Source organism: Pristis pectinata, chromosome 4, assembly GCF_009764475.1.
Source record: "Pristis pectinata isolate sPriPec2 chromosome 4, sPriPec2.1.pri, whole genome shotgun sequence".
NCBI classification, from domain to species: domain Eukaryota; kingdom Metazoa; phylum Chordata; class Chondrichthyes; order Rhinopristiformes; family Pristidae; genus Pristis; species Pristis pectinata.
The window spans coordinates 66,855,545-66,867,292 of NC_067408.1; the positions used below are offsets into that span (position 1 = coordinate 66,855,545).

Here is an 11,748-nt window from a genome sequence, read left to right on the forward strand (position 1 = left end):
TTGTGAGCCTGTTAAAGATGTCACGGGGTTTAGTCCACCAAACCCTTCCCCCCCCCCCCCCCCCCCCCCCCCCCCCCCCCCCCCCACAACCGATCTATCTCCCAGTTCCATAATCACAGGCGCACACCGCCACCTTATGTTATTTTGTGATTTATTGTCTTCGGGCTCAGAAGCTCTCAGCTTTGACCTTCAAACTATGCACCTGTTGTGTAGTCTGATTTAGACACAATATCTGCATGTTCCTCCTATAGTTGCTTCTTAATTGATACTGGAACCTCAAGGCAATCTGACCTGTGCAGCATAGTTCAGGTACCAACTGTCTACTCTATCTTTGCCTCTCATAATCTTATAAACTTCTATCAAGTCTCCCCTCAGCCTCCGCCGCTCCAGAGAAAACAACCCAAGTTTGTCCAACCTCTCCTTATAGCACATGCCCTCTAATCCAGGCAGCATCCAATGCTGAGGGTCTGGAGGGGTAAGGCCCTTGTCGCAACAAAATACTATCACTGCTTTCTTGTGGAAGGAGGGCTGTAAACTGGGACCTGAGAGCTATACGGCTAAAAGGTCTTTGATACTATTGTGAGTACAAACTGAATAAGAAATAATTCTGGGGGGGTGATGCAACTTTGTCTATATTTTGTTGTGGATTAAATAGATGCACAAAAGTAACTGATGTGTTCCACAGACCTGCAAGCTCCTGTCAGCCTCCCAACCCCATCTACGTCAGCAATTCACTCTTCACCTGCCTTCTCCTGAGTCACTCCTGCTACCCCCCACCCCAGCCCAGTCTTTCCAGAATGCTTCAGGTTTACATCGAACTCCATTCTGCGGTCAGTAGCTTGCTTGGGCAGCTCATCACAGGCCTGCTCTCCCACTTACAATGTGCATCAGCAAGATCATATCTTGAAACCGCTGGGCATTGGCATTTATGTACACAAGCTACTGCGCGACCTATGAGTTACTCCAGCAGATTGTTTGTTAGTCCTGATTCCAGCATCTGCATTCTCCTGTGTCTCGACTTTACTACAGAAAGCAAGGGCTACTGTAAAACAGAAAATGCAGAAACAGCAGATCAGGCAGCATCTATGGAAAAAGAAATGAGTCTCATCAGAATGGTTGGCTGCAGGGCTTTGGAACAGAATGTTCCAAAGATCTTGTAGTTTCACAGAGCTCTGGCTCAGCCCCACCTGGGGTACTGCATTCAGTCTGGGTCATCGCCCCTTACTTTGGAGATAATGGCCTTGAAGAGATGCAGAGCCAATCCTACGAGCCCTAAATTCTGAGAATACAATTGGCTGGCATTTCCTTGTGTTAACCAGATTGGCAGGTGATGTAACTGGAGGGTTTAAGCTAGTTAAAGGATTAAATAGAATAGAAAAAAGGAAATTTGCTTGTGGTGGGAAGAATGAGATTTAGACATTTACGAGTGGGTTTCTGCACATTCTGACAGGGTTATGGTGATCGGGAAGTCCTCGTCCAGGATCCTACAGGTCAATTGATATTCAAGACTCTGATCAATTAGTTTTATTTTGCGTAAGTGGATGGGATATACATGCAGCAAAGGTGGGGTTGGCTTGACAGGGATGCCAACAATGGTGTGTCTCTGCACTGTACTGCTGCCACAAAACCACTAATTTCACGACATATGTCAGTGATAATAAACCTAATTCTGATCTAAGAGATGGAGTAGAGAGCTGAGGTTGAATCACAGGCCCTCGTTCCAAAATCGGCCACTTCCCAATAAAAAGGCCCTGAGAGAAGGGCTACGGCATGAGACCGCTACCCTTCAGGTGGGATGTACATGTTTGCTGCCTTCCTCGGTGGTCACTCAAAGGTCAGGATATCCTGCCGTCACCTCAGTCAACCTTCCCCACTACCCACAACACCACCTGTCATTCACAAACTTGCTAATCAATCGTCCTACATTAAACTACTATGCACCCAATTTTGGTCCCCATGTTAGCTGAAATTAATAATGGTCCATTTCACCTTCAAATCTGCCATCACTACCCTTCCCTTCAAAAAAACATTGGTCACCTCACTACCTCTCAGCCCTCCGTCTTCTATTGAATTCATTTCACAGGACATGAGTGATGACAAGGCCAGTGACTGGTGCCCATTGTAACTGTGAGCCACCTCCTTGAACCACTCCACTTCTTCTGGTGGAGGTGCCCCCACTATATTCTTGCTAGGGATTTCCAAAGTTTAGACCTGACAACAGTGGTGGATCTCCAACTTACTTGGAGGGGAACCTGCAGTTTATGGCCTTCATCATCAGTTGGGTAGGTACTATCAAAATAACCCTGGTGAGCGGCTGCACATTACAGTCTACAGTCTGTGGACTGTAGACTACAGTCTACCCTGCACATTACAGGGTACACACTACAGTCCCCGTTGTATACCATCTGCAACGTTAAAGGTGGTGGATGGGATGCCAATCAAATGGCCTGCTGATTGATGAACGTTGCCCAGCTTCTTGAATTGTTGGAACTGCACTCATCCAGTTGAGTGGGGAGTGTTCCATCATAGTCCTGACTGGTGCTTGTTAGAACATAGAACATCACAGCACAGTACAGGGCTTTCTAACCACAATGTTGTGCCGACATTTTATCCTGTTCTAATATCCATCTAATCCTTCCCTCCCACATAGCCCTCCATTTCTCTATCATTCATGTGTCTATCTAAGAGTCTCTTAAGTGTCCTTGACGTATCTGCCCCCACAACCACTGCCGGCAGTGCGTTCCATGCACCCACCACTCTCTGTGTAAAGAAAAACTTACCCCTGACATCCCCCTTGTATCTTCCTCCAATCACCTTAAAATTATGCCCCCTCATTGTCGCCCTGGGAAAAAGTCTCTGACTGTCCACTCAATCTATGCCTCTGATCATCTTGTACACCTCTATCAAGTCACCTTTCATCCTCCTTCTCTCCAAAGAGATAAGTCCTCGCTCATTCAACCTATCCTCATAAGACATGCTCTCCAATCCAGGCAGCATCCTGGTAAATCTCCTCTGCACCTTCTCTAAAGCTTCTACATCCTTCCTATAATGAGGCAACCAGAACTGAACACAGTGGTGAAAAGATGGTGAAACGGTTTTTTGGGTGTGAAAAGGCGAGTCACTTGCTGTAGAATACCCAGCCTGCTTAGAAGTTGCAGTACTTATGAAGCTAGTCTAGTTAGGCTTCTGGTCAGTGGTTAATTGAAATATTGACAGAGGGGATTTGTCAATGGCAATGCCATTGAAAGCCAAAGAAAGGTGATTGGACCCTGTCGTCAGAGGATATCTTTTCCTGCCACTTCAGTGGTGCAAATGTGACTTATGAATCCATTACATGAATATTGCCTGGGTCTTGGGCACACATTGCCTCATTATCTGCAGAGTTGTAAATGAAGTTTAATATTATCACCTTATCTCCCAGTCCTTGAACACCGCCGCATCCCAAGTCAGTACCTGTCTGTCCCACAACTGATTCTCTCCAATTGGGCCTCTGACCTGCTGCTACCCTGAAGTAGCTCCCATCAAGGTCACAAATGACATACCACATATTTACCTGTACAGTTGATCACATTATGGTCCCCTCCTAAGCCTTCTCACTGTATTTCTGCACCTGCCTGGTTGAATTCTTATCTATCTGGTCATGCCCAGAGCATCTTCTGCATCAGCTTCCCTTCCCATTTCCACACCAACTCTGGTGTCCACCAAGGATCCACCCATTGCACAGCCACATGTTGCCCTTGGCAGCAACATCTGAAGGCACCAGGTTCTACATCCAAACTGATGTCACCGAGCTCTTGCTCACCCTCAGTACCGCCTCCTTCACATCCTCTAAGTTGTTGCATTCCTTGTCCACCACCCAGTTCTGGATGAGCAGAAACCTCCTCCAATTAAGTATCAAGACCAACCCACCATCTTTGGTCTCACTGAAGCTCTGTCCTCCACCACCATTCTTCCTCCTGGCCACTGTGGTTGAACCAGACTGTTGACACCCCTGCTGTCATACTTGACCATGTGATGAACTTTCAAACACACATCTCCATCAGGGAGCCTGACTCCACCACTGCCTCATCTCATACCCGTTTGTGACCTCTCATCTATTCCAATCTGCTTCTCTCGCTCTGTAAACTTGAGGTCATTCAAGTAGATGTACCAATTTTCATCCATCTCACCCACACTGGCTCTGGTTCAGCAGAGCCCCATTTTTTTAAACTACTCACCTCCGTTTATAAGTCTCTCATGACCAAACTCCTGCAGCCTTCCTACAAGATGCCTGCACTCCAATTCTGGCCTTCCACACATCCCCAGATTTAATTAGCTAACCAGAGTCGGTGTGCCTCCAACCATCAAAGCTCCGACACTCTGCCTCCGGACACGGAAGAGTTGAGCCAAATGGCCTGCCTCCATGCTGTATAGCTCTATGACTCCTTTAAAATGCTCCTTAACGTGTATACTTTGGCCAAGCTCTCGGTGATCACTCCTAGCATCTCCAAACATTGGCTCAATATCAAAGTTCATTTGATAGCACTTGTGCAGGTCACCGTAAAACATTTTCCTATGTTGAAGGGGCTACATAAATGCAGGTGGTTGTTGTTGAAGGTTCCTTTAACCTCAGCAACATTTAAAAGCAAAGCCAAATACTTGAGTAACCTAACACCGCGTGAACATGGCCTTTTGATATCTGCTTTAAGTTGTCACTAAGTCCCTGTGATGTCGCTCACTGTTGACCACTGTTGATTGAGTGGCCCAGTAGACAAATGGCCTTTGTTGTATCGGTCAATACCCATTTCACGTGGATTTACAGCACTTTCTCTCTGGCACACACATAAGCGGGAGATACCAGGCAGTGCTAGGTAACCCTGAGTGAGGTAATAGGCTTTAAAGGCTTTGGCTCTGCGAGAGAACCGATTTATACATCATTTAACGCACACTTAGCATTGAGAGCCGTCCACACAGACTTTAGAAATGGGAAGCGTTTTTCTATTCGCCCACTGACCACAAGGTATTATGGGATTGCCTTGCAGAAATCTGGGTAAATGCATATCTCGATTAAAGGCATAATTTGAACATTAGCCATAAAATGGCACAAAATGTCACCATCATGGAAGGGACAAAGTTGCATTAAAATGGACCCTACTCACAGGCCAAAACAGGAGTGACATCTAGTTCAGTCGCTCAGTTAGACTGGATGCCTAAGCCAGAGACAGTCATGTTGAAGAAAATAATCACAAAAATATGGAAAATTGGGCACAGGTCTTCAAAATATTTGCCAGTAATTACTTGCACAAGGACAATCTAAGCGTTGGCTCAAGGAAGCCTTAAGCCAAGGCAGGTTACGTTATGAAGGAAAACATGGCGTCGTTCACTATCTCCGCAGTGTGTGTCCTGAACACTTCGTAAACACTATTATAATATAGGAATGTACTCACTATTATAATATAGGAAGAACGGCTAACAGATGCTCACAAGATAAAAGATCAGATAATCTACATACAATTTTAAGAGAGAGAAACACTGGTCAGGATGCTGGGGAGAATTTCTCTCCCCTTTTTAAAAAATACTATTGGATCTTATGCCCATCAGAGAAGACTGATAGTGTCTCAGTTTAAAAATTCATTCAAAAAAGAGCCCTTTTAATATTGATGCACTCCTCAGTATTGTTCTGGGAGTGTCGGCCTGGATAAGGTGCTTAAGTTCCTTGAGTCCCATGTCCTCCTTCTCAAGGTAAGATTCATGTCTCCCTGCTTATCACTCACCCGCCTTCCAGGAGCAGCAGTCTAGAACCCACAGCTATGTTATATTATCAAAAAGATGGTAAGAATTTATTGCCCCATCTATACTTTTGGAAAATAAGATCAATCCCAGATACTGTAACAGAGAAATGTGCAAAATGGGTTTGCACCAATCATAATGGCTCAATTTCAACCAGAAAATAGGCACCAATTTGAAAAGCTTCTTGCCCCAGGATTCAAACCAAAAGTACCTCAATTGTTTTTGTTTAATATGTAGGCTATATTTTGATGCTTTGCCTAAGCTATAGTTATCGCACCTGAACCAACTAAGTGCTGTCTGATCACTTAACTACTGTGCAGAAAACATTTGTTCTTACTTTGCATAAACTGTGATCACTTTATTTACCTGGACTCCAGAATTAAAAATTTTTAAAAAGACTAACAGGCAGAGGGAGACTAGAACACAAATGGTAGGTTGTTTTGCTGGACTTGGTTAGCTTTGGTTAGATCCCGTCTGGAATGCCGTACTGTGCTGCAGGTACCTCACTGTAGGAAGAGTTCATTGGCTGGGTTGGAGGTGCAGCAAGAAGTTCACCTAACTGGTACCACGAACTAAATAATTAAGTTATGAGGACCGGGCAGGTAATCTAGCCCTGTAATCCCTTGTGTATGATACATGGTGGGGGGGGGGGGGGGCGCGGTGTAATGTAATGGAGGTGCACAAGATGATGAAAGGGTTTCAGAGTTGGTGGGAAGACACTCTTTCCAATTGAGGGATGTGAACAAGTGACGCAACCTTAAAATTAGAGACTGATGTTCATGGGTGACATCAGCAAATTCTTCAGGGACTCCCACGCCCATAAAGGATGGGTCAGTAGAAAATTTCTAAAGGAAAACGGCAGAGGCTGAGGGGAGACCTGATAGAAGTTTATAAGATTATGAGAGGCATAGATAGAGGAGACAGCCGGTATCTTTTACCCAGGGTCAAAATGTCTAATACAAGAGGGCATGCATTTGAGGTGAGAGTGGGTAAATTCAAAGGAGATGTACGGGGCAAGTTTTTTACACAGGGTGTGGTGGGTGCCTGGAATGCGCTGCCAGGGGTGGTGGTGGAGGCAAATATGATAGAGGCATTTAAGAGGCTCTTGGACAGGCACATGAACATGCAGAGAATGGAGGGATATGGACCATGTGCAGGCAGAAGGGATTAGGTGTCATTAGCTTAATTAGTTCGGGACAACATTGTGGGCCAAAGGACCTGTTCCTGTGCTGTACTGTTCTATGTCCTATAAAATGAATAAGATTTTTAATAGGTTAGCAAACGAAAGAGTGCAGAACCTGGCTGAGAGAACAGAGTTGAGATTCAGCAGCTATGTTCTGAGTGAATGCCAGAACGGTATGGAGGGACTGAATGGTCCATTCCTGTTCGTGTTCTCCCATCACACGAAGTTCTGCAAGGATTTGGTGCTGACTGCTGTTCCAACACTCACGGGAGAAGTCAACCCCTCTGCTTTCCAAACCTCCTTTGGGCATTATTAGAGTTTGCCTCTAATTCTACCCAGCTCCTACCAGTTCCAAGCACCACACACACTGTGTCATTGTCCTTGATAAACCTTTACCATCTGGATCATGCAACATCAGGGGCACTTTTTCCCCCCATCATTTACCGGGGCAACATGAAACTAATTCAGCCAATCACCCAGAGTAAAACTTGCCTGTTATTCAGTTCCCACCTCTCCCACTGGTACGATCCCAGACATCAGAACTACATCGCCCAGCTAGGGGTCAAACCTATTGCTCCCTGGTCCCAAAATCCCTCCTGATGGCAATAATCCCACAAAGAAAAAACATTGGGAATACACTGGTCAATCAGCATTGTTAATCTGAGACCATCACATGGAGATCAGCCAGGAGATGGCAGCATTAAAATGTGGCAAAGCTCATTGCAATCAACAAAGGGGCAGGGGGAGGAAGGGTGGGAGAGACTGGGACCCCCTGGACAGAAGCAACACAGATTGAGATTCCCAGAGGTGTGCCCCTGACCTCCAGAGATGATCTTTGGCTCTTGCCCAGGCCCCTCTCATTCCCTTGCCTGTAGATGTATTGTGGACTAGGCAGGCTCTGTACTACCAATGTACTGAAAGGCCTGGATTGAGTGGACCTGGAGAGGACGTTTCCATTAGTAGGAGAGACTAGGATGCGAGGGTACAGCCTCGGAATAAAGGGACGTCCCTTTAGAACTGAGATGAGGAGGAACTTCTTCAGCCAGAGGGTGGTGGGTCTGTGGAATTCACTGCCACAGACGGCTGTGGAGGCCAAGTCACTGGATGTACCTAAGGCAGAGATTAATAGGTTCTTGATTGGTAAGGGGGTTAAGGGTTACGGGAAGAAGGTAGGAGAATAGGGCTGGAAAAAAAAGGTCAGCCATGACTGAATTGCGGAGCAGACACGATGGGTCGAATGGCCTCATTCTGCTCCTATATCTTATGGTTTTTCCCACGGTTCCCTATTCAGTATCAGCCCGATTTGCATATTTAAAGGGACTTGCCTCCCAAACCCACCAGCTGCTTGGTTTATCCACTGGAAGACCCTTTCCGGAGGGCGCAGACTTCATTGCAGGTGGTCGAGGGGCAGCAGACTTAAGTTAGTAAATGCCCCTTACCCCTCGGGAGCACAACTCCAGAGACCTCAACCTGGTCCTGCTCCTATCCTGGGTCCCCCCAATCTCTCCCATCATTCATGCTCCCCGTCCCTTTGCTGATTACAATGAGCTTTGCCGTATTCCCATGTGTGAGGCCGTCCTCTGAGGCGTTCTTAGTCCAGGGAGTGAATATTTTGATGCCGGTGTTGATGCCACAGATTAACTCAAGTTACTGAGAGTCCTTGAGCACGTCCGTGACACTTGCTGCTGCTTCTTTTTCTGTGCAGGTGCGGGATTTGTCCAGAAGCCCGTGGAGACAGAGGGGAGTTCCTCAGTTCACCAGAGTAAGGAGTAACTCCTTTGCTCCTTCGTGCACGCTCCTCCCTCGGTGCGTGGGCTGTGTGCCAGAAAGATCTGCTCCATGCCAGCCGATCAGCCACAAGCCCCAGCTGACAAGGGGACTTGGCCGCTTCTGCGGGAGGTCCCAAGAAGATATCTGGGGCGGTGACCAAGGAGACACCAACAGACGGACCAGCGGCACCTCCAGGTATCCCCGATCAGCCCAGCGCAGCAAGTCCCTGTTCTGCCTGCCAACCTTCACCGGGTCAGCTTCCTCTTCGTTGTCTTCCTCACCGCTGGGCGAGCTGGCTCTCTCGCTGGGCGAACGCCATCGGCCGACGGGAGTCCCAGCCCGAGGGCTCGGCTCCCCAGTCACCGTGCTGGACGTGGACGGCGCAGCAGAGACGGAGGTGGACACGGGCCTCGCCACCTCCTGCTCCGACCTGTCTGTCTCCACGCTGGACGGCCTCAGCCACAGCCTAAAGGCTGCCCTTCCTCCACTGCCGAGAGCCGGCAGGAAACCAGTGTCGGATCCCTTCAGTTCCTTCTCCTCGGTCGGCGATCCCCTCCCTCCCTTCTGTGAGCGGCCCTCCAGTTCCTCCCCTCAGTTCCGAGAGTTCTCGCCCTCCTGTCTAAACCACCGCACTCCATCTCCCCGGGCCCCCATCATGACCTCTTGGCTCTGCCACAGAGCAAGGCAGTCCTCTTCTCCAGTAGCAAGCAGTGCAGCGAGGAACAAAAGGTGTCCCGAAAACCAGCAGTCCTCCCTTCCCCTCGATGCAGAACAGGAGTTTTATATCTGAACCATTCTGTGGACCCAGGTCTCCTTCCTGATGTCATTAAGGCGAATGATAGAGCACAAACAGCAGGCATCAGATTATCCTGTTGTAGGCTAACAAGTGGGAGGCAGGAGAAGTTCATAACGGTTACCCCAGTCACTTTGCTCCTGGGGTCATGGTGAGGTTCGCACTGATTTAACAAATGCAGCTGTTCAGAAGCATCCAAGATGAGGGGCGGCTTAAAAAAAAGATTCCTTCTGAACTGGCCACATTTTAAACATCCGATACCAAGTACTTGTCAGAAATCCAAAATGCATCAAAGGCTTCAAGAATGAAAGTCTGTTGGTGATCACAGTAGTGCTGTGCTTACATCCAGAGATATCTTGCTGCCAAGAATTAAAGTCCTGATGAAGGAGGGGGGTGGGTGGTCACAAAACTTGTCATCAGATCATTCTTAACAAAAGTATCTACAACTCCTTCCTGCCAAAATGTGCAAGTTTGTTTTATAGACCTCAGATTTCAACCAAAGGGCACAGTATTTCTGGTCATTGACATTGTTTTAGCATTACTATTAACCCAAAACAAATTAAGTTTACAGTCAGCAATTTGATGCCCTCCTGATTTGACCGGGTCAATTGAGGAGAACTGTAGCATCCCACACAGGTTTGGCTGTCCTCAGAAATCTGTGGCCTTCCTCCGTCTGCCCCATGATAGCCATGAACTTCACCAACGCAGAGCTAATCTCAGTGCAGACTGGAGTGAGACAATGACAGAAAATGGTGGAAACACCCAGCAGCTCAGGCAACATCTCTCCACAGGTGCTGCCCGACCTGCTGAGGGTTTCCAACATTTTATTTCAGATTTCCTAGCATCTACAGTTTTTTTTTGCTTTTCCTTTTCTGGGGTCTACCTCACTTACCACCTTCTCAACCTTCCACAATGCAATACTTCATAACTCCAAGCTTCCCACTGGAGTCAAGATAACCTGCAGAAGCAGGAAACTTTTCAACCTTCATTGATTCCAATCCAGAAAACCACTCCAACATGTACACACTTGGAGACCAACCTCCAATGGTCTTTGGTTCCTAAAGCAAGGGGCACAAGAGGATGGGCCTTGTCTAAGGGAGAGGTCCTTCATGAAACTACTCACACCACAGAACACCTCCCACTGACAATCAAGATCCGTGGAGATTCCCTGGTCAATGTGGATCACTTCCGTTCTCTTTCATTGAGGGAAGACATCGATGATGTAAAACACCAATATTGCTGGAAGGAAAAGGCAGTGCAAGACCGAGACATCAAACCCAGCACCGAGCTTGCGGTCTACCAAGCAGCATTGATCTCCTCCCTCCTGACCTGAATAACCAACATTAGACATTTCAAAGCCCTGGGGAGGCACCATCAATTATCCCTTCGCAAAATCCTGCAAATCTATTGGCAAGATAGGCCACCCAACAACAATGTCCTGTTCCGGGCCAATGGCCCCAGGATAAAGGCTCTGATCTCACTCACCCAGCTCCGACAGGTGAGCCACGTTCATCCATGCAGTTTCCCGAAGCAGGCACTGAGCTCTGTCACAAGAAGAGGTTTCCAGGAGTGGAGGTGACACCTCAGAGACATCCATTGGCTCTGTGGAGCAATCCATGTTCCAAATCTGCCCCAGCACTGCTCTCCAACTCCCTCTCCACTACATTGACGACTGCATTGGTGCTGCTTCCTGCACCCGTGCGGCACTCGTCAATTTCGCCAACCTCGCTTCCGACTTCCACCCCACCCTTAGATTCACTTGGTCCATCTCTGACACCTCCCTCCCCTTTCTTGATCTCTCTGCCTCCATCTCAGGATACAGATTATCCACCTCTCTTGTGTCTCCCTCCTACAAGCCTCCTCGGAAGTGTAACATCCTTACTGACTCTTGGGAGCCCGCCCGCTCTGATTGATGGAAGAGCACAGGGCAAAGCACACAGAGCACTTTCAGTCTCTCTGGGAGCACACGATAGCCAAGTGGAATGAGTATGCAGTTTCCAAACATTCCCCCACCTGCCCTGTGGGGTAGGGTTTGAAGATCCCATGCAGGACAGATCAGCCATGTTAAAGCCAAGGGAACAGTAGTGAAAGCAAGTCATCCCCGACCTTGAGGGAGACCCTGGAAGAACATCCTGACTCTGTCAAGGACAGTGTACCTCATTAAATTGCTTTTGATTGGGCTGAGACTCTATGTTCACTGTTGCTTCTTCATGGCTGGGTCAGTACCTATCTC

At 47.7% G+C, this 11,748-nt stretch overlaps 1 protein-coding gene across 1 annotated transcript in view; it reads left to right on the forward strand.

The window, feature by feature from the left end:
* Nucleotides 1–9,512, forward strand: part of LOC127569645 (protein FAM124A) — a 28,681-nt gene extending 19,169 nt beyond the window's left edge. The window contains exon 4 of the mRNA XM_052014445.1: nucleotides 8,658–9,512. Coding sequence (XP_051870405.1) covers nucleotides 8,658–9,512 — 855 coding nt within the window. The remainder of the gene's footprint in view (nucleotides 1–8,657) is intronic.
* The last annotated feature ends 2,236 nt before the right edge of the window (nucleotides 9,513–11,748 follow it).